Consider the following 21,812-nt stretch of genomic DNA (forward strand, 5'->3'; position numbering starts at 1 on the left):
CACCCCCAAAGACCATGGCGGCGCCGGTTCACTTCCGGCCCGGCCGCGCCCCCTGACCTGGATGTGGTTCCTCCCCCTTCCCTTCACGCGGAGCGCTGCGCAGGCTGTTGCCGGGGCTGAGCGGTCGCCATGGTGAGTGCGGGGCCGGGAGGGAATGGGGGGGCCTTGGCCGGGGAGACCAGGCCGGGGGAGGCTGACGGGCGGCGGCTCTGTGGGGAGTCAGGATTCCCCCCCCCCCCCGCCGGGCCCGGAGCCCCTCCCCGCGGTGTCGTGCGCCCCCAGCTGGGCCCGGAGCCCTCCCGCGGTGGCGTGCGCCCCAGCTGGGCCTGGAACCCCTCCCGCGGTGTCGTGCGCCCCCAGCTGGGCCTGGAGCCCTCCCCGCGGTGTCGTGCGCCCCCGGCTGGGCCCGGAGCCCCTCCCCGCGGTGTCATCCCCCCCCCCCGGCTGGGCCCGGAGCCCCTCCCCGCGGTGTCGTGCGCCCCCCCCCTGCCTCGCCGGGCCCGGAGCCCCTCCCCCCCCCCAGCTGGGCCCGGAGCCCCTCCCCGCGGTGTCGTGCGCCCCCTCCCCCAGCAGGGCCCGGAGCCCCGCCCCGCGGTGTCGTGCGCGCCCCCCCCCCAGCCGGCCCCGGAGCCCCTTTTCGCGGTGTCGCGCCACGGTGCTCCCCTTCTTCCCAGCCTGGAGCCTGTACCCCTGGCATCACGGCCCTTTCTTCTCTCTGGTCCGGAGCGCATCCACCAGGCTCGTGGCCCTAGTGCGCCTCATTATCCCTCTCCCGCTGAGATCCCCTCTGGGTGTGTGTGTGTGTGTGAGAGGGAGGGGCTTCCCAGTGTAACATGGCACCTGACGCCACTCCAGTGTAATGCTGGGTTCCAGTGTGAGGAGCCTCCTGGGCCCTGTGGCACAGGGATCTCCATCCTTAAGCTGAGGAAATGCCTGGCACAGCCAGTGGTGTGGGGATAAAGCCCCCTCATTGGGTGGGATCAGCAACCTCCTGCAGGTCTTTCTGGCCCTGAGAGTCGAATTCAATCCACAGTCCTCATTGTTTCAGCCTGCTGGGCTCAGAAGTGTTAGGGTTTGTGAGATGACAGGTTCCCCTGCAGGGCTACTCAGTGAGACCTAGCAGCCTGGGAACATAAACAGCCGGTAATGCTGTCTGGTTTGGGGAGTCTGGACTCTGCTAAAGTTGACTAACAGGCTCACACTAGGGATGAATTTAGCTCCATCTCTTTGGGGAGATGAGGTTTTCTTACGGTGGTTTCACAGTATAAAAAGGTAGAAACAGGAGCAAATGGACTAGCTCTGGTTGTGTTTGATGGAAACTCTGTACTTGTTTATTTGCACAAATCATAAAGCTCGGAGGCTTGTAGTTTTGCTTTAAAATACTGGATTATTTTTTTTAAATGATCTATTTCCCTTTAGAAACCTATACTGTTGCAAGGTCATGAGAGGTCCATTACTCAAATCAAATATAACCGTGAAGGAGACCTACTCTTTACAGTAGCCAAAGATCCTGTAAGTATTCCAGAGCCTTTGTGTGAAGTGTTTCATGTCTCTCAAACTTTTTTGGGGGGTGGGGTGGGGTGGGGGGGAAGAGAACTTAAACAGGGTTCTAAAAACATGAAAGTTCTTGCAACCTGTTTAATATTATGGTGAGGGGTCACAAAACCATACCTGAGATGGGGTCAGTTTTTAGTTTAGCAAGTTGTTATAGTGACTCCATTTTGCAAGAGGCTGAGACTTGGGAGTAGCCATGGGTTTCCATCTTTCTAACCTATCCCACAGAGTTCTCAGTCCTGCATGGTGGCACTATACAGTGTTTGGCTTTTACAGAGACTTTGTATAAAAATTGGTAATTTAAACTGTATTTTATCATCTGTATAGTCTGAAAATCCATTTTGTCCAGGGGGTTTGATGTACCTTTCTTCTCCTATACCTGGAAACAGTTATTCCCATTCCTAGAAACCTTCGTTGTTTCCTGTTCAGTTTGAGATCTAGTATAAAACCAACCTGCCTTCTCTTCAGGTTCCCTCACAAAATTGTTTTTCTACGTCTAACACTTCTTTGTGTTCTCAAAAAGAACAGGAGTACTTGTGGCACCTTAGAGACTAACAAATTTATTTCAGCATAAGCTTTTGTAGGCTACAGCTTACTTCTTCAGATGCATAGAATGGAACACAAAGACAGGAGATATTTACATATACAGAGAACAATCTCCTGTCTGTGTGTTCCATACTATGCATCTGAAGAAGTGAGCTGTAGCCTACAAAAGTTTATGCTGAAATAAATTTTAGACTCTAAGGTGCCACAAGTACTCCTGTTCTTTTTGCGTATACAGACTAACACGGCTGCTACTCTGAAATTTGTGTTCTCAGTGTCTCCTCTGTCTTACTTGAACAGCATATATTTCTTTCTCCTCTCCCACTGCCACATCTGGGACAGCCTTTTTCCCTCCCAATCCTTTTCAAAACTTATTTCCAGACCCATGTAGAGAGCCATCTCTGCTGGTTTTCAACATCTATTCTGTCTTGCTGCATTTATAAAGTACCTGTTGCCATACCATCTAGACATAGCATCTCTTAATACAAAAAGTGTACCGTACTCCCGGTGTATCCATGCTCATTCATTCTCTACATAATTTGACCTCTCCACCCTTTAACATTCCTGTCCGACTACCTCTAGTGATGTTGCCCATTAGCTATATTATGCTGAACATAAGAACATAATGGAGACTTGAGATACTCCATGATGAGACCATATGGAAATAAATTGCATTCATTTATTTAGCATCTTGATCTAAAGTACAGCCCACTTCTCCACGAAAGCTTATGCTCAAATAAATGTGTTAGTCTCTAAGGTACCACAAGTCCTCCTGTTCTTTATGCGGATACAGACTAACACAGCTGCTACTCCTGAAATTTGATCTAAAGTGGATGCTTGACTAATTGTTTTGCTTTCCCAGATTGTCAATGTCTGGTACTCAATCAATGGAGAGAGGCTTGGCACTTACAATGGCCATACTGGAGCTGTCTGGTGTGTGGATGCAGATTGTATCCTTTGGTGACTGAAACCTACCTGTCTGCTTGTTTATGATGATTCTTCTCGTGTGTGAAGTGGGGTGTTTTTATTGTGGACACTAGGTGGCAGGCACTGCAATGAGTGATTTTTATTGCTGGTATCCTGGTCTTTCAATTACTCTCCACTGGCTTCTTCCTCCCTCCCTCCTTCTCCCCCCACCTCCAATTTGAAATAGTAAATGAACTGCAGGCCGGTGTGTTCCACCCTCACTTATTCAGACATCACTTTTTACTGACCTACTGTGCTCACGTTCACAGTTTCTCTGGAGTTCTTAAAAGATGCCTGAATTTCAAAGTGACCTTCTGTCACCAATACAGATAGGTGATAAAATAGTTACATTTAATGCAGGTTTCTTGCATTTAAGAGTTGAACTCAGTGTTCCAGAGCAGGAAATTCAAAGTTATGGTTCCCTCTGCGTAAGTGCCTGGACATAGTATGTTGGAATGAAAGTTATTTCATCTGCATGATTTTTTTCTGATTCTAGATAAATACTGTAGCTACTGCATATCTTGTGTATTTATGTATCCTATGATAAAATGTGGATATTGGCCTTTTGGGGTGATGGGGTGTGAGAATTTGTTGGCATTCCCTAACTGATGATGCAGGGGACACAAGACATGTGCTTACTGGCTCTGCAGATAACTCCTGCCGGCTCTGGGACTGTGAAACAGGTAAGACAAGAATATTGGAGTGTGGGGGCATGTTAAACTCTCTCATTAGAGAATAGTTCTATCTATGAAATCTATTTGCCTTGAGCTGGGTGGCAGGGAAATAAGGTAGGATTCTAATTCTATTTTAGGACCAGTGGTGAAGATGGGTTTGGTCTCATTCTGACCTTTACCAACTAATGAATATTCTTTCGTAACTCCCTCACTATCCAAACTGGCAGGAAGTAACAGTGACTGCCCTGAAAAGGCCAGGGACTGCTGGTGCAGGTTAGGATTGAGGTGCATTGGCAGAGTGGTGTGGGTAACTTGTGCGGAATAATTTGCTTTATCTCTGGCCAGTATCCTAACTTTCACGAGTGCCTAATTCATCCAGTATTTTAAAGAAAACCATATATGTGCACACATGAGTTTCCCAGTCTTGTAAATTATATTTCAGTGGATGAACTGGTGTCATCCTGTGAGTAGGAAAGTTGTCCGGCAGGAGGTCCACAGAAAGACAGAATGCTTCTTTGACCTATAGCATTGAGACTGACTTGTTACCAGTTAAAGAGATGACTGTGGGGCACGTGTCACCGCTCAGAACAGAACTTGCTGGCCTAGCGAAATACTCGGTGGAAAGATGAGCAATCAGAATAGACAGATATGTGCGTTAAGCGGTTGACAGATTGATCATTGCTGACGGCAAGACCCAGACCAAGTTTCCAATCTTTGCTTAGCGAAATTTATGTGATGAAATGGATGGTACTCGCTAATCTTATGACTTGTAAAGATTGGTCCAGGGAGGATTTTTCATAAGCACTTCGGAAAATTAAGAAATGCTTTGTAGAGACTCTAGCCCACTCTTGATCTGAGCATTGCATACTGGCTAGCTCAGCACTACCATTCACCCTGCAGAAGGGAGGGGTGAGGATGTCTGGTGCAATCTAACAGCTTCTCTCCTGTGTCTAGGAAAGCAGCTTGCGCTGGTGAAGACTAACTCAGCTGTGCGAACCTGCGGCTTTGACTTTGGAGGAAACATCATCATGTTCTCCACAGATAAGCAGATGGGGTATCAGTGTTTTGTTAGCTTCTTTGACCTTCGTGACCCCAGCCAGATTGGTAAGGAATTCAGGCAAATACCTGCATGGAAGATGGGGACTGTGGGAAAACTTGGATCACCTGCAAATAGTCATTTGTCTAACTCTTCCCTTCCTCTCCGCAGAAAGCGACGAGCCTTATATGAAAATCCCATGCAATGAGTCTAAAATCACTAGTGCTGTGTGGGGCCCCCTGGGTGAATTCATCATCGCGGGACACGAGAATGGAGAGCTGAACCAGTTCAGTGCCAAGGTTATTGTCATGAGGAGCAGTGCTGCCCTCTTCTTTAACTGAGGACAGAGGGACTGGGTGCCACAAGATACACGTAGCGTTGAGCCAGAAGTCAAACCCGCAGCTGTTTGGTGTAGCCAGAAGGCCGCCAACTGAAGTACACAGCTGTGGCGGACTGGTCTAAACTACTGCTTAAGTTGATGTAACGCACACTGCTCAGGGGTGTGAAAGATGTAGCGCTCTAGTGCAGACTTGCCCTGAGTGTCAGTTTGGGCTGCAGTCCAGAAATGGATGAGGAGACCGTTGCAGTGGTGGTTTAGAGCCATAGAGTTTAAGGCCAGAAAGGACCACCATATAATTCACTGAGGATGCTAGGGGTAACTGGGACCTCTGTGCATGAGGGATGGTTTGCACCTCTCTCAGCAATGGCTCAGTAGCATTAATTCTGTCTTGTGTTTATGCCCCAGTCAGGGGAGCTCCTTGTGAATGTCAAGGAGCACACCAAGCAGATCAATGACATCCAGACCTCCAGGGACATGACCATGTTTATCACCGCCTCCAAGGACAACTCAGCCAAGGTGAGACCTCCCTTCCCTACCTCAGTGGACCTCACTGACCGATGGCCCTGAGAGCAAACGCAAGAGATATTGCTGCCTTGAATGTCTATTTCCCTCTCCCTAGAAACTTATGGGTAACTATGGAGCCAAGTTTTCTCTGTCTCAAAGTAGACATCTGCTTAGTGGGACAAGTCCAGTAAAGTGGGGGGGGCTTACCTTGGCTAGATGAATAGGCACAGATGATGCAGTGATTTCAAGTGTGCTGTCTCAGGCACAAGGTGCAGGGGGGCTTGTATGCTCCAAGTTGTGTGCTCAGACGTGTTTGGGCCTTTTGCAAGAGTTGGGAACCCTGTCGCTAACTGTTTCAGAGGCGATGGAGTTGCCTGGCACCTGTGGAGGCGAGGCAGCGCTCCAGGGCTTTAGGAGGGGGTTGGCTTTCCACTCTATACTCCCAGCGTTGGGAGCCTGCTTATAAATGGCTGTTCCTCCCATTCAGCATCAGAATAACCAGTTTTGCCTCTTGCCTTCTAGCTGTTTGACTCCACGACTCTCGAGCATCAGAAGTCGTTCCGGACCGAGCGGCCTGTCAACTCTGCAGCTCTTTCCCCCATCTTTGATCACGTAAGCTAACTGATACGAATGGCATTAGTTTCATTGCGGTCATGTCATACATGACTTTTTCTTTCCCCTGGCCCCCACGTTGTTCCAGGGGGCCAGGATTCTAGAACAGTATCAAAGTGTGGGTGACAGGATAGGATTTTAGAGTGTAGCGTGCAGGGAGGGGATTGGCGTGGATGCAAGGCATAGATGGGTTTTGGGTGGCTTTCCAGGGGGCTGTGGGGGAGAGTGTTCAAATCCTAGGAATCTTGTAATTAGCTCCTATGACTGGGTCATCTCCATCCTTCAGGGATTAATGCAGGACTGTTCTCCACAGTGCACTCTTCATTCTAGTTCTATGCATCACTCATGAAGTGTGTGAGGGTTTATGGCTCATTCATGCATCATCTTCCCTCTGTATGCACCCCTGGTTTGGGTTTAATTATGCCTTTAGTATTGCATCCCAAAGCCTCTTCCCTTCCCCCCCTGCCCCTCTAAATCCTGGTATTGCATTTCCTTTCTGTCGCCTCTGAGATGTTAGGTGAGATCAGGAAATGCTGATCGCGTGTTTGTGGTGGACCTCTCCATTATACACCATCCTGTATGCGGGAGGTGTGAACTGAAAGAAGACACTCCTCAATTAAAATAGTTTACTCTGGTGTTGCTTCTGACAAAGGCAGTGTGGAGGGGAGGAGGGGGATTATTTCAGTTTCCTGAGTGCTGAAATCTGCAGCAGCAACCAGGCAGCTGGGAACTGTCCCCCCATCTCAGTCTGTCAGGGGAGCAGAGAGCACTTATGAGCCTGGCCTGCCCTGTGTTGTTTATGCTGGCAACAGCTAAAAACATCTCTGATATCCCAGCACTGGCAGGCATTACTAGCTAGAGGTCAGTTGGTGTTTCTGTAATATCCCTCCCCTGCCACCAACCCATCTATCTGCAGGGAGTGGGAGTGTTAAGGGGAGAGAAGCACTGCAGCACTGGAGTGTGCAGTGTGAGAATGGAGACTGGGGGTTTTGAAGAAGCCTAAGGGATTTGGGCACCCAGCACTCACTGAATTTCAATGGGAGCTGTGTGCTGAATTCCCTTAGGCACCTTTGAAAATCCCGGCTGAACAGGGTTCCCACACCTCTGGCTGGATCAGGAAGTGTGTGTATAAAACAGGTAACATGAGAACACACAGAACTGAGACACTGAACATTGGACAGGTGACAACCTCACTTCTAGTGCACAAAGAGCCCAGGAAATGACACCATGTCTTGCACTGTGCTGCTGAGTGCTAAGCCTCCAGTTCACAGCTTATTAAATGATCCCCTTTTAGCAAATGTGTCTTGGAGGCAAGAAATCCCATGGGAGCTCTTTAATAGTACCGCTCCAGCCACAGATACCAGCTGGGTTAGGAGAAAATTTCCCACTAGTCTGCTCTGGCTGCTATACTGAGTTTCTAGTTCCTGGCTCCTGCCAAGTGAGAGTGACTGAAGCAGCATCTGAGACTGTTTTGGCTTCTTCCTATTTGCAGGTAGTATTGGGTGGTGGACAAGAAGCCATGGATGTGACCACAACCTCTACCAGGATTGGCAAATTCGAGGCAAGGTTGGTCCTTCTTGTTCCTTCAATGAGGAGGGAGATTTGGGTGTGTTCGTAACAGCCTGAAGACACCTTTCCTGGTACAGCTGGAGTAGTGTCACTTGAATGGAAGAGTTACTCTTGGGGTGAAATGCAGGCCAGACTCTGTTCTGACATAACTGGAGCTCTGAGCCTCTTGGAATAACCCAAACCATCTTCATTGTTCCTAGGTTCTTCCACCTGGGTGTTGAAGAAGAGTTTGGGAGAATCAAGGGTCATTTTGGTCCAATAAACAGTGTTGCTTTCCATCCTGATGGAAAGAGGTAGGGATCTCGCTGGGGTTCCCTGGGCTTTTGAAAACCAATGGTGGTGCTGACTGAAATGCTGGCTAGGGTCAGGCATGTGCTAGATGCATTTTCCCCCCCTACAGTACAATTAGGCCTTGCCTGCTTTCCCTGTAGCACCCAGCTACACTCTGCCAATAGACCTCAGTTCTGACCTGCAGCATCCCCAGCTTGGTCACATCATAGACTCCTCGTGCTGACGCACACTATTCCTGCTGTTCCAATCCCAATCCCCCTCCTCTTGAGATGTAGAGAACCCAAGGCCAACTAGGACACCCTCCCTGCCCTGTAGGGGGACCGCCAGCCTCTTTGGAAGTATTGGCTCTTGGTTAAGATCTCGTGTAGGTGGTCCAGAGACATCTACATAGAACACATCACGGGACATCACCAGTACCAGGTCGAGTAACCGAGACTGTCAACTAGGGAAATAACCCACTTCCTTCCCTGATGAACCAAGGGACGCACCCCACCCGTATACTTATTCCCTACACCGATACTGACTTGGACTCTTAATACATTCCATGGGTGGCGTACCTGAGCCCACTTATCCACTGACACTTTAAAAACTCCCGCACCCCAATCTGGATCTGTGCTGGTTGTGGTATGTATGTACCTCGTGAACCTTGTAGCTGACACTTGCAGTCCCCCATAACCCAAGCCCAGATGTACAGTACCTTCTTCTTAACTTGTGTAAATTTGATTTTAAACATTAACTTTAATTTCTTAGTATGGGAGACCTCTCTGCTAGGGCAGGTTGACAGATGATTCCAATAGGTCTCTTCTGTCTTTATCTGCTGATCCTATATATCCAGTAATAGCTTTTTGCGAATATCCATCCTAGGCACAGACTCACTAGCTCTTAGCTCCCACATCCTTGTAGAGGTGAGACCCAAAATCTTTACTGGGTTACATCCCCTGATTATACCATTGTCCCATATCAAAATCCTTTACTAGATGAAGTGGGGATTACTAGCCTGGGTTTTTAAAAGGGTGTCATTGACCTCAAACTCTTGAGGTCCCAGTGCAGGGCAGTGGTTTCATCTGGCTTTCTCTCCCCCCTTGCAGTTACAGCAGTGGCGGTGAAGATGGTTACGTTCGCATCCATTACTTTGACCCGCAGTACTTTGAGTTCGAATTTGAAGCTTGAAGCAGCTCCTGTTTCTTCCCCCACCCTCTTTATTTTATTTTATTTTTTCCTCCCACTTTCACTTTTTTTTTTTTTTTTAGCCCCCCATTGGCTCCTCTCTTGGAGTTTTGTCTGGACTTAAAGTTAGTCTGTTCCAATGGGTGGCAGCATAGAGCTCTTGGGAGTGGGTGCTGAGGGTGTGAGCCTAAAAGAGAAACCAACCTGGAATGGTCGGATCAGCTGCTTTGTCTGAGTGGTGTGAGACCAGAGGGAAGAATGGGCCAGCTTGCTCCCTGCTGCTGTGGACACTAACTTCCTGCCCTGCTGGAGATATTTATAAGTCTGGGAAAATAAACTCAAAAGGAAATGGTAAATATAAATCTTTTTTATAACCAGATGAGTTAAAGCGTATCAGTCCTTGCGGTGGCTGTGGGTAAACTCAGCTTGGTTCTCTGTTTCCCTGGATAAATCTCCTACCCACCCATCACTGTCCAATGGCATCTCCCCTTCACTGATACCCAGAATCACTGAATCTGTAAACAAGCCAGAAAACAAATACTGGCTGCTATGTTTCCAGCTGACAAATGCACATGAACCCATTGCTTTGTGCAGGAAGTGAGACTTGAGCTGACTTTCCTCATGGAACGGTTACTTCCTACACTAGGAAGGTTTTGGTGCTGTATATCTTCTTTTTTAGCTCTGCGACCCCATGTCAGCTGACCCAGACTCAGCCTCAGGGCTGCGGGTTTTTTATCGCAGTGTAGACATGCCCTGAATGTTCCCCCTTGAAAGGAGATGTCATGAGTAGAGACCATTTTACTGTACCAAACCTAGTCTGCACTTTGTAATTGCTCAAAGCATTGTGCCACGAGATTGGGTCCGTGCCTGCCCCCATGTGTCCTCTGCTCCCTGTGCGCCTGGTGCGTTCGGCTCAGAGCCTGGCCTGCTGTCAGCAGGACCCGTGTGACCAGCACAAAGCCCTACTCCCTAAGAGGCAGCGTCTGTCCTCGCTGCCTCTGGAGCAGTCTGAGTGATAGGTGGGAGATGTGGCCGAGCCTGAGCCAGCAGCTGTTCTGTTGCAGCCACCGATGTTCTGGTTCATCCTTCATTTGCGGTCCCTGTGATTGTCAGTGGGTAAGCAGCATCTGGTTGTGAGTGGCACAGTGTGCGCCCTGCGCTGCCCTCTGGGGTATCTTCACAGCTTGTCACGAGTCGCTGGATTTCTGCCCAGGCCTCATCTAAGTATTGAGAGGATCGGATCCACCGGAGGAACAAACCTGCCAGACACATGCAGTGTGTGTTAGTGTGGAGCCCCCAGCTCCTACCCTCAGCCCTGCAGGAAGAGGCTGGAACTGGAGCAGCTGTCCCCAGCCTGTGCTCCTACGCTCTTCCCTGCAGCGACTGAGGGGAGCAGTCAAGGTTCCTGCCGCTTGAATGCAGGCTCCCTGCAGTGTGGTTTAGGAGACCCCTGTATTTCAGGAGTAGCCGGCTAAAGGCCAATGCCTGGGCAGCACTTACCTTGCCAGAGCTGCAGGCTCTGAGGCTCCACGGACGGCCAAATGACCAGGGCATTGTACGTGTACAGGGGATTCAGGTGTTTCTTCAACTCACTGGGTTGGTTCAGCCAGGACCAGAGGGAGTGAGTTTTCTCCTTCACTTGACACAAGCACCTGCATGTGCACCGAGCAGCATTTTAGTCCTGTCCCTGGGGTTCTGCAGTGCACTGGCAGCCTACAGGGCTAACCGCTCCTGGAGCTAGGGCCGTGCTCCGGCCATGGGCTGGGATTGATGCTCCTGCCCCCTGCCGAAGCAGAAGCTGGCAGGGCATTGTAAATTTAGCTCTAAACTCCTTTCATGGGAGTAGCAGACACCTCATGCTGGAGCCTGGGTGAGAAGCCACCTCACCTTATGCTGGGCTTTGATCCAGCCGGGGCCACGGGTGGCTGTACAGCCAGTGGTGGAGGCAGAGAGGGAATAAGCTCATCCTGCCCCTTCAGGTGTAGAGACACCAAAGCATGCACAGAGGAGGGGCCTGTCAATGGGAATTTGGTTTGGCTGCTTGGCTCCAACCAACTCAGGTAACATGGGAGCTGCTCCGGCCCTGTGGGCTGCAGCAGGCGCTGGGCCATCTCTGCAGATTATGCCACTCCTAGTCGACTGCCTAAGGCAGGGCCGAGGCCCCTAGCTGCGAGTAGCCAGGTTTGGAAGTTTTGGCCTATCCCCTCGCATAATGGTTCCCCATCTTTCCAGAATACTGTGCCCCTTTCAGGAGTCTGATCTGTCTTGCATAGCGCATGGTTCAGCTCACTTTAAAATCCCTTCCTTGCCAAATCAGACACAAAAATACACAAGTCCCAGCAGACTATTACTGAAAAATTGCTGACTCTCATTTTTACCATATCATAAAATAAATCAATGGGACTAAAAATAGTGTACTTGAGCCTGTTTTCCACTTGTGGGCATTGGCTGAAATCTAATCCCCACCGCCCAGGGCTGAGGGATGTAGCTTATCTTAGCAGTTGCCCTTAATGCCACCCCCGAATGCTGGCCCTGCACTTGTTACCCCCCTAAACCTGTCCTGTAACCCCCAGATTGAGAAACGCTGATCTAGATGAGTACCCCCTAGAAGACCTTTGTGTACCCACAGGGGTATGCGTACCCCTGGCTGAGAACCACCGCCCCGACAGGTGTGGTCTCCTAAAGCCAGTCTGAGCAGGACATGCAGGGAGGTGATAAGTGCTTGCTAGAGAGACAGGCACGTGCCGTTTGCTTCACTCTGGTGCCTTGCAAAGCCAGACATACAATCCGTGTGGGATGACTTGGCAGTAACTGGTGAGGTCAGAGAGGGCAGGGGTGATAACCTTCCCCCGTGAAAACACTAATGTGAGATCACTTATCAGTTGGGTGGGGGCTTCCCCCTGAGCCCCAGGGGATTGTAAACTAGATTTGGGAGGGGGCAGGCACAGTCCTGCTAGCTCATCTCCCAGGCCCAGCTCCTTTGATCAGTATTGGCCCTGCTCTCCGGATAGCTGTCCCTTCACAGATCCCTGGGAACTCACCTTTCCTTCTCGCTGTTGCACAGAAAGGTCCCGTAGCAAGATGCGTACGTGTGTTCAAACAGCACCAGCAGGAGGTGCTCGTTAAACTGCAGGGAGAAGGGGAACTGGTGCCCCAGCTGCCAGACACAGTCGAGGAAGAGGAGGAAGATGGGAGCCTCCTGCTTGAGCCGGGCATGGGAGTATGCGGAGTGGGCGCAGCGGCAGTGAAATGGGTGTCCTGCCTGCAAAGTCAAGGGCAGAAGGAATCCATCAGTGAGGGTGTGGGGGAAGGCTGGAATGAGTGGGCACCAGGCCCAGGGGGGGTGAGCTATACAAAGGAGTTGCCTGTTCCCAGAACAGTGGGGCCCTTGGGTGAGGACCAGGGATGAGGAGGAGCTGGTGTAATGGGGCTGATGAGGCAGAGCATCGTCCCTGCACCCCAACCACAAGCTGGTGTTGCTCTAAGATGTGGGCTGGGTTAATCCTCCTCTATTGCAGCTCTCGGGTTCGGGGGCTGGAGCTGCTAGGGCCAGGCTGCTTTGGGATGGTGGCCTGGGGGTGTGTGTGTGGGGGGGAGTTACCTCAATCCACTCCCGCTCCAGCAGCCCCTGGAACCCAGTCAGCGTCCTGCAGTCAGGGTCTAGGATCACCTGGGCCAGAGCTGTCACCAGCAGGGTGGCATCTGTCCCTTCGGCTCCATGCACCAGGACGCAGGCCTCTTCCCTGAAGGCAAACACAGCGCGGCAGTCACCAGAAGGAGAGTGCCTGGGCCCCTGCAGGCCAGTGAGTGGTGGAGTCCCAACTTGCGCCCAGTGAAAAAGTGACAGAGCCCAGGGGTGACAAGAGCCTCCTGGGGCAGGAGGGGACAGGACCGGTGTTTGAATCACAGCTCGGATGCCTTAGGCTGTCGCTGTGGGTGGATCAAGGCTACCAGGATGCTGACAGCTGTGGGTATTCTGCAGCCAGCTGAGGAGCTTTAGCTAATGCTCAGTACCTTCCATCATTAATCCTCCTGTACATTTTTTTTAATACAGAAGGTGGCCGTGACTGTGCTGAGGCTGCATGGGGAGTCAGTGGCAAGACTGGGAACAGAAGGGTGTCCTTTGTTCCCTGTTGGGCTCCAGGGCCTAGGCCGGGGACCTCCCAGGAACCCCCGCTCACATACAGCCTGTTGATCTCTTGACAAAGACCTTTTCCAGGGGGAAAGAACTGGCAAGAGCCTGCAGGGGGCAGCAGGGCTCAGAGCAGCAGGTGATACCACTCAGCACACTGTCCCCAAAGCAGCTGAGTGCCTGCCCCTTCCACCCCCTCCTCTCACCTCTCCATGCACTGGGCGGCCAGGCAGGCGGTGCTCAGGGCCGCCTTGACGTGGGCCAGCCATTTGGAGCCCTCCAGCTTGCTCAGCCAGCGGTCCATGCTGAGGGAAGTGTCGTTGCAGGCTTCCACCAGCTTCATGAAACTCTCCTGGAGCGGGCGGCCCCTGAGAGGGGAGGGAGGAGGAGATAGCCGTCAGGGTGTTGCTGGGGGGGAGTGTGTGTGGGATGGTTTCTAGGCTCCTTCCATAAGTCTGCACCACCTGAGGAGGAGGGGAAGTTGGAGCCTCTGTCCCAGTGTTCCTGGGGGTGGGGGCACGGTTGCAGAACTGGGCCAGTAACCACCAGTGTAATGATTGGGCCAGGCCTTGGCATAGCACAGCCACAAATATGGTGCCAATGGAGACAAAAGGGCAGGGGGTTAACGCCTAACGTAAATGTCGATGCTCCCTGTAAGAGCCGTGCCAGAGATCCCCATGCACTGCAGGTGAAGCCACCGGCCTCCGTGCTGGGGGCTTAGAGAGAGCTGCTGCGCTTACCTCTCCAGTGGCCTATTCAGCCTCTTCCAGTGGGGATAGAAGGACTTGGGCTCTGTGCCACCCCCCATCATCCGAGCCTGCTTGGCTGCCTGAGCTGAGCGGGTGTCGATGATGAAGCCGCGCTCCCCTCCATCCAAGACGGCGCTGAGCAGCAACTCATCCTCTTGGCAGCGCTTCCTGTTGGGCCCTATCAGTGGCTGGCTGCTACGGAGCATCACCTGCAGGGCAGAGGAGGAAGGTTGTTTTTCCTCCCCTTGTGCACTACTGCAAACAGACCTTAAGCTACACAGGCTTTGGCTTGTTTGGTACTTGGCTAGAAGACCTCTGAGGGCAAACCCAGTTGCTCTGAGTCCTGGCTGAGTTCCAGCTTGGATTCGGTGGTTCTCTTCTGGCTCTTTCATTTCCCCTTGCCGTTTGTTGGAGACTGTTCTTTGTTACTTCCTGTACTGAACAGCTGTGCAGTGTTGCTGTGAGCTGCTCAACAGCTGCAGTGCCTCACCCCAGAAGTGGCTCAATTTGTTGGCTAAGTGCTTTGGGCTCCTCAGAGAGGTCGCCTCTGATTATAGTGCTATTGGTGGCAGATAGACAGGGGAAGCACTGATCTGCAGAAGCTTTCCCACTCTCATTCACCCTCCGAGAGGATGAGCTGGGAGAGGAGTAAGAAACTAAGAGGGAAACAGACTCACCGTCCCATTCTTCTTGTGATAGTAGCTGAGGACAGGGAATCGTCCCCCCTGGCGGAACCGGGCAGCCTTCTTCAAGACCTTATCATCCACTGTGGCTGGTACAATTACAGCTGGTGGGTAACTGGAGCAGATGGTGAAATCCCCGTTAACGCAGCTCAGCCTCCAAGCACTTGTCTGGGAAATACAGAAGTGTCAGGCTCTGATTCCTACAGCTTTCACCCCAGGGGGACAGAGTGGGTGGGGTGGGGGGCGTCTATCCCAGATGGATATTTTACTCTACCCTGGAGGGCCCACCTGTACAGCAGATATCTCCACAGCCCAGCTCGTCCTTGCCCTCTCTGCTAAGACTGTCAGCGAGGGGGCCTGTTGTGGAGGGTGGGCCTCTGTCCCATTTGGGGCTGGAGTGACACTCACCAATTCATCTCCCGTAGGCAGGGGTGAAAGTAACTGAAATGACTTACCGGTATGCAGGGTAGCCGGGGTCCTGGGCAAGGTTGGGGGGTGGGGAGGCTCTGGGCCCCCAGAAGGGGTGGGACCTTGGCCCAACCCCCTCCAGCCAGCCTTTCAGCGCTGCCCAGGCTGCACCGCCCGGAGCTCCAGCCGCTGGCACGGTAGGCAGCAGCCAGGAGCCACGGGCCCTTTAAATCACCACTGGAGCCCCAGGGCTCCTGGCCACAGTGGGCCCTTTAAATTGCCACCAGAGCCCTGGGGCAGCTGCCCCTTTTGCCCCCTGCCCCCCCATCAGTGGCCCAGCTGGTACGTTTGGCACTTTCTTCCTGATACGCCATACTGCACTGTACCGGCTTATTTTCACCTCTGCCTATAGGTCACCAGAGCACCAACCAATACCTCAGATCCAGGCTGCTTTGGCCTAGCAACGTGGAGGGAAAGATGCCACATTGCATCTCCACTTCCCAGCCCATCCTCCGTGTTCAGACACTTTATGTGCCATCTGCATCCTGACCAAACCCCTTTCCTGCTACAAGCCTCTCCCTTTACCAGTGCACCTGCCATTACCCACCCCATGAGCCATCTCATCTGCATGGATCTGACACAGTCTCTGCCCTGCGTGTGGGGTGATGCCCCATGTGTGAAATGATCCACTCCCTCCTTGCCCTGTGTGTTGTGTATGGAGTGGCTCAATCCCCCACCCCGCCTTGAAGGACATTTCTGGAGTGATCTTTTCCCCCTCACTGATCTCGCATTGAAAAGGTTTCTGCCCCTCCATACCCACCTCTGAGGCGATTTGTTGGTAGTAATGTTGGAGGGGGTAAAGCTGCCATCCATCCTTGAGCTTCATGCTTTGGGGTCTGTAGAAGAACGGGTACATCATCATCACTGAATCCACAGAAGAGAGGGCCTAAAAGAAAGAACAAGGATGAACACACACATGGAATTGGTCTCTATTCATAGTATATGGACCAGCACCCACACAATACTAACTACGTGCTAGGGAAGGGCTAGAACAGCCCACTAGAGCCATCCTGCATCCAGAATGCAGCTAATGCAAAGACAGCAGCTATTTGAGGGGATAACACCACCCCCACTGGGCCTCAGGGCTTCTTTGCACCCAAATCTAATTTTAAGTCTTAATGGCAAAATAAGTAGCTGAGCTGGGCTGTGTGCCAGCCACAGAGCTAGTGCAGCTCACAGCTGTCTTCATCTTTCATACCTAGAGTCTAAGGCCCAAAGGGACCAGTGTGATAATCTAGTCTGACCTGTATAACACAGGCCAGAGGACTCCCCCCTCCAAATGCCTAGAGCAGATCTTTTAGAAAAACATCCAATCTTGATTTTAAAAGTGTCAGTGATGGGGAATCCACCACAACCCTGGGTAAATTGGCCCAAGCTTAATTACCCGCACTGTTAAAATGTACGCCTTATTTCCCCTCTGTTTGTCTAGCTTCAACTTCCAGCCATTGGATACTGTTAGACAGTTCTCTGCGACACTGAAGAGCCTATTAAATATGTGTAGACCTTTATAGACTGTGAGCAAGTCACTCCTTAACCACCTTTTTGCTAAGTTAAATAGATTGAGCGTCTACCACTCTAAGGCAGGTTTCTAATCCTTTTATCAGTCTTGTGGCCCTTCTCTGAGCCCCCTCAAATTTATCAACATCCTTCTTGAATTGCAGGCATCAGAACTGGACGCTATTCCAGCAGCGGCTATACCGGTGCCAAACAGAGGTAAAATAACTTTTCGGTTCCTACTTGAGATTCCCCTGTTTATGGCTCCCAGGATCGCATTAGATCTTTTTGCCGCAGAGTTCACCCCACTTGCTGACGATTCCCCATTTACAATTACATTTGAGAGCTATCAGTGAGCCAAGTTTTATTCCATTTAATGTGTGCCATGTAAATTTTAGATCGGTCTAGTATTTTAATCAAAATGTCTCTGTGGTACCAAGCCAAACGCTTTAGAGAAGTCTAAGTATATTATGTCAACACTATTGTCTTTATCAGACAAACTGGCAATCTCATAAAACAAAAATCAAGTTTATTTGACCGGATCTATTTTCCATAAACCCATATTAATTTGCATTAATTACATTATCATTCTTTATTAATCAACTCCCCATATCAGCTGCTCCATTATCTTGCCAAGGATCGATGTCAGGCTGACAGGCCTATAATTACCCAGGTCATCCCATTTACTCTTTTTAAAAACTGGCATTGCATTAGCTTTCTTCCAGTTTTCTGGAACTTCCCCAATGCCCCAAGACTTATTGAAAATCAACATTAATGGTCCAATGAGCTCCTCAGTCAGCTCTTTTAAAACTCTTGGATGCAAGTTATCTAGACATGCTGATTTAAAAATGTCTATTAGTAGCTTCTGTTTAATATCCTCCAGTGATACTAGTGGAATGGAGCATCACCATTTGACGAGACTGTTTCCCCCCCCAATACAGAACATAAATATTTATTTAACATTTCTATCTTTTCGGCATTCTACCATTTCCATTTCATAATGAACCAATACCATTGTCAGGATGCTTTTTGTTCCTAATACATTTAAAAACCTCCTTACTGTGCTGGCCATAGATTTCTCCTTATGTCCCTTTGATTCCCTTTATCAGTTTTCTACAATTCCCAGCTTCTGATTTATATTCATTACTATCAACTTTCTCTTTCTTCCATATGGAAGTGCATCCCCTGGAAACTACAGGTTCCAGCATGCAATGCAGTCAGCACCTGAATCAAAATGGCACATTGCATGCTGGGAACTGCACTCTCTTTGGGCCACACCTTCACATTAAAGATGAGGGTGTCTTGATCCTACATCCGTTCAGGTCAATGGCAAAACTTCCACTGAGTTGGCTGGGAGCAGGACTGGGTTGCAAGCCAAGGCCTTTGAGCTCCTGGTCAAGTTTTCAGTGTAGCTCTCAGCTGGGCTACAGGGTGCCCCTAGGTCATCGCCATGTGCTAGTGAGATGGACCCAGCAGGTGCCTCCAATAAAGCCCCTAAGAGCTGAATGCAAACAAGGGCCAGAGGGAAGTCAATAATTACCCACGTTAATGATGAACTCAAAGCAAACACCACAGGGGCACTGCGCTTCCTCTTGCCAAATGTCAAAACCTTCCAGGCTGGGGAGAGGATCTTTCCAGGAGCTGCATCTGGCTGCCTTCCAAGCCCAGCCCAGCCCCCAGCTACACTCTGGGTGGCCAAAAGGCCATTCCCTTCCCTTCTCCAGAGAACGAATCTCGAGCCACCAGTTGGCACTGACTGACCTCAGTGGAGCTGGCGATGTTGAGACATTCCTCCATACCCGGGATCTCCAGCTGCAGCACCTTCAGGTCTTTGCACTTGAGCGTGATTGTGCCCAAGGAACTTGCAGTCCTGTGGGGAGATGCCAGACAGGAGCTGGGAGTCAGACCCTATGTCCTTGTCTCTTGGATCAACCACAATCCAAACCCCCAAGGTGGAGTCCAGCTGCTGCACGTGCGAGCGTGTTTGCGTGTGAGCATAGGTACATGTATGTAAAAAGAGGCAGGTGAGAACTTGAGTGTTGCATGAGAACATACGTGTGTAAGAATATGTCTAGTGACTTTATTGCCCAGGCTGCTGGAGAGGTGCGTCTGTGCTGGGCAGTTGCTTGCATTGTTTGCCCTCACGGCTGCCCTGGAGGATGGGTGAAGGTGTGATTGTGGAAGCGTGGCTGTGTCTGTGCACGTGTAAGTGCAAATGGGGGAGCATGTGCATGGGAGGGTCTGAAGGGGATGATGATAAGGAGCGTGAGTTAGAGCGTGTATTATTCCACCTGTCCCCTGGGTGTAAAGGACAGGGGTTTCCAGTCCTTCCGGAGCAGCTCAGGCGCGTTGTCCGTCACCAGCGGAAAGCTGGCTCATCCCTGAATAGTAAGATGGAAGCACCGTTCACTCTGGCTGCCCGGCCCCACCTTCTCCCCTGTCTTTCCCCGACTCCTGACAGAAGCAGTGAGGCCTGTGTCCTCCCCACCTCTCTGCGGCGAGGATACTAAAGCAAGCGTTGCAGACGCAGGTCCCTGGTGCTCCAGCCCAGCGCAGCTGTGTGAGCGGGAAGCTGGTCACCGGTTAGTGCCAAGCCAGGCGTTTTAGGTGGGTTAGAGGCAATACAGGGGTAAGAGCCAAACCTGGTGTCTCGGTGGGAGCTGTTAGTCCTGGAGGTTTGGTACCAGCCTAGGTTCTGAACACTGAGTCACAGAAAAGAAGAGAGGTTATTGCACAGGGCTTGAGCTGCACCATCCGGTTAGCCCCAAGGGCAGAGGAGAGAATGGAAAAAGAGGCGAAAGCCTGTTCTGTCCCCTAACCAGCTGCTCGCCCCATGCTGGATGCAGCGCTCGACTGGGACACACAGCAATGTCAGGTGAAGGCAGAGTTCAGTGTCTCGTCCCAGCCCCTGCTCTGTGCTGGGGGCAGGGTTGGTGAGATCCACTCTGTTGTTCTCTGGGTCACCGTGGCGGACGGGCACCAAGGGAGGATAAATGGATGGTGAAGAATGTGAGTGGTGCCTGTAAACAAGAGACAGACCCTTGGTTCAACACACACCCACCCCCACCCCAGATCTGGGGGCATGAGCCACGTGACTCCCACTGACGCCAATGGGCCCCTCCCAACTCTGACCACCCACAGACTCTCTCTCTCTCTCTCTCTCACTCAGAAGGTGAGACTGTGTCGGACACACGCCTCCCCGGTGGGACATCATAGAGAGGGCAGGGGAGACTCACCTTTTCTCAATAGCGTCCACATTCCGGATGAGAAGCCAAAGCTCCACCGTGCTCTGCTCCCCATTGCCCCCGGGCTGGGACGACAGCAGCAGGTGATGGCTGGTGATGCACAGCGTCCCCTTGATCGGTGGGAGCCCGGGGCATGAGAGCTGCACGTTCTCCACCTTCGCTGTCTTGATCAGCTCTGCAAACTCCATGGCGATGGCAGCGGTGCCAAGCTGAACCCTGGCAAGGAGCACGGGGCACAGAGACCCCCAAAGAATTGTCACGGGGTCCTTCCCAAAGGGCTGATGGGCAACAGCGACCAGACAAAGTCCTTGGCCAGCACCTAAAATGGCCACCAAAGGAGACGGAGACTCAGCGTGAGATGGGGGACAGGCCGTGGGAGGCGCAGCGCATCCTCTCTGTGCCATCTCCTTCCCACCCCCTCCTACAGGTTCATGCTTCCCTCTTTCCACTGTACTGTCTTAGGCCAATACAGGGTCATCCCCTGCAGTCTAGTCTCCATTGCTCTATTAGATCCCTTTTTAAACGACCCACATTTATCACTGCTTAGGGCCCATGGAGCTTTCCATCTGCAAAGCATGGGTGGAGCATTACCTAATTCAGCCCTGGCTCCTATCCTGGGAGTGGGTCAGTGTCATTAGCTCCACTTTACCGATGGAGGCACCGAGAGGCGACGTGATTTACTCAAGGGCTCAGAGGGACTCAGTGGCAGAGCCGGGGTTAGCACTTGAGGAGGAGTTCCCAGCACCGAGGCCTCTGCTCAGGCTGACGAACCACGCCTCTGTCTCTCCTTGCGTATGTCTACATGGGTGGTGGTGCAGCCATATGCGTCATCCCCGGGGTTATCATTTAAAGGTTATTACTGAAATCTGATGTGTTTAGCTGCAGGTCAAAATGCAGCCTCTACCTTGCAAGAGGCTATTGTTGTTATTTAGGATTTGCAGTGCGGAAGCGTGGAGGAGCCTCAATGCGCTAGGAGCTGTACAAACCCAGCCCTGCCCCAAAGAGCTTCCAATCTATAATTCATCCTTGGGGGCTGAGGGGGTTAGCCCCCTTCTCTGCAGTTAGCTCCCTCCCTCTATTCCCAGGCACGCTGGGCTCCAGAATAGACCCCTTCCTAAAACCAGAGCTGCTCCGCTTGGCCAGGCTCGGTACAGGGACATTAGACAGAACCTGCTCAAACCCCCTTCTCCCGAAGTAAGGGGTGGAGGCAGGGATGCCTTCCCCATCTTGGGGAACAGGCTTCTCTTTCGGAATAAGCAGCAGCAGGAAGCAAGTGATTAATACCCCCCCCCCAACATCTGGCCCCCAGCAACGGCCACTGCCCTTACCTGTTTCTGGAATGGCAACCCTCAGGCTGCAGTCGGAGAGCTGGGTCAGCGGAGGGGGCAGATCCTGCTCAAAGGGAGCTTGAGCCCAAACCTCTAGCGCTGGGATCAGGGCCGCAAAGGAATTCTTTGGCTGGAAAAGCCATGCCCCAGGGGCGCCCAGGTGCTGGCAGCAGGGAATGCGCCACGGAGATGGGCACAGTGGCTTCTGCAGCAGGCATGCAATACCTTGCGGCAGCTGCTGCTTCTGAGAAGCTGGTGATAAGCATGTTCTGATGCAGGGGTTGTGAAACACAGCAACAGGAACTGAGCAGGCTGCCGTGTGGGTGAGGCCGAGAAGCAGAGAGGGAGGATGTCGGGTTTAAGGTGGCCTGGCTCCAGTTTTTGATTTAGTTTCTCCTGGGTGTGAGGCTTGTGCAGATGCAATGCGCCCAGGCTTGGGTCTCGCAGGGACCCAAGA

General features: G+C 51.6%; 4 protein-coding genes across 7 annotated transcripts in view; 2 read left to right on the top strand and 2 right to left on the bottom strand.

The window, feature by feature from the left end:
* TMEM234 (transmembrane protein 234) overlaps positions 1-788 on the bottom strand; it is a 38,123-nt gene extending 37,335 nt beyond the window's left edge. For 2 of the 3 annotated variants that reach the window (XM_039511600.1, XM_039511599.1), the window contains exon 1: positions 689-788. In XM_039511600.1, coding sequence (XP_039367534.1) covers positions 689-731 — 43 coding nt within the window. In that variant the 5' untranslated portion in view covers positions 732-788. The remainder of the gene's footprint in view (positions 1-688) is intronic. The other variant, XM_039511601.1, reaches the window with a different exon arrangement.
* Positions 1-9,630, top strand: EIF3I (eukaryotic translation initiation factor 3 subunit I). The gene is made up of 11 exons (XM_039511591.1): positions 1-132; positions 1,420-1,512; positions 2,960-3,047; positions 3,681-3,746; positions 4,692-4,841; positions 4,945-5,072; positions 5,519-5,629; positions 6,140-6,229; positions 7,722-7,795; positions 7,999-8,091; positions 9,178-9,630. Exons 1-11 carry the CDS (start codon positions 130-132, stop codon positions 9,257-9,259), a joined length of 978 nt encoding a protein of 325 aa, XP_039367525.1. The 5' UTR covers positions 1-129; the 3' UTR covers positions 9,260-9,630.
* Positions 9,322-21,812, bottom strand: part of LOC120389205 (myotubularin-related protein 9-like) — a 14,252-nt gene continuing 1,761 nt past the window's right edge. Inside the window, exons 3-13 of one of the 2 annotated variants that reach the window (XM_039511586.1) lie at positions 20,019-20,346; positions 19,425-19,484; positions 18,544-18,652; positions 16,049-16,174; positions 14,815-14,988; positions 14,129-14,346; positions 13,595-13,756; positions 12,858-12,999; positions 12,298-12,518; positions 10,757-10,908; positions 9,322-10,515 (exon numbers count right to left, since the gene is read on the bottom strand). In XM_039511586.1, coding sequence (XP_039367520.1) covers positions 10,337-10,515; positions 10,757-10,908; positions 12,298-12,518; positions 12,858-12,999; positions 13,595-13,756; positions 14,129-14,346; positions 14,815-14,988; positions 16,049-16,174; positions 18,544-18,652; positions 19,425-19,484; positions 20,019-20,346 — 1,871 coding nt within the window. In that variant the 3' untranslated portion in view covers positions 9,322-10,336. The remainder of the gene's footprint in view (positions 10,516-10,756; positions 10,909-12,297; positions 12,519-12,857; positions 13,000-13,594; positions 13,757-14,128; positions 14,347-14,814; positions 14,989-16,048; positions 16,175-18,543; positions 18,653-19,424; positions 19,485-20,018; positions 20,347-21,812) is intronic. The other variant, XM_039511587.1, reaches the window with a different exon arrangement.
* FAM167B (family with sequence similarity 167 member B) overlaps positions 20,341-21,812 on the top strand; it is a 7,719-nt gene continuing 6,247 nt past the window's right edge. The window contains exon 1 of the mRNA XM_039511594.1: positions 20,341-20,879. The gene's annotated coding sequence lies outside the window, so the exon portion shown is untranslated. The remainder of the gene's footprint in view (positions 20,880-21,812) is intronic.

This window comes from Mauremys reevesii, linkage group 23 (genome assembly GCF_016161935.1).
Source record: "Mauremys reevesii isolate NIE-2019 linkage group 23, ASM1616193v1, whole genome shotgun sequence".
Taxonomy (NCBI): Eukaryota; Metazoa; Chordata; order Testudines; family Geoemydidae; genus Mauremys; species Mauremys reevesii.

Bases quoted from the DNA above. Each gene is read 5' to 3' on its own strand.
- EIF3I (XM_039511591.1), top strand. The intron at 5,073-5,518 runs GTTATTGTCATG...TTTATGCCCCAG, and splicing joins TGAACCAGTTCAGTGCCAAG to TCAGGGGAGCTCCTTGTGAA. The intron at 5,630-6,139 runs GTGAGACCTCCC...CTTGCCTTCTAG, and splicing joins CCAAGGACAACTCAGCCAAG to CTGTTTGACTCCACGACTCT.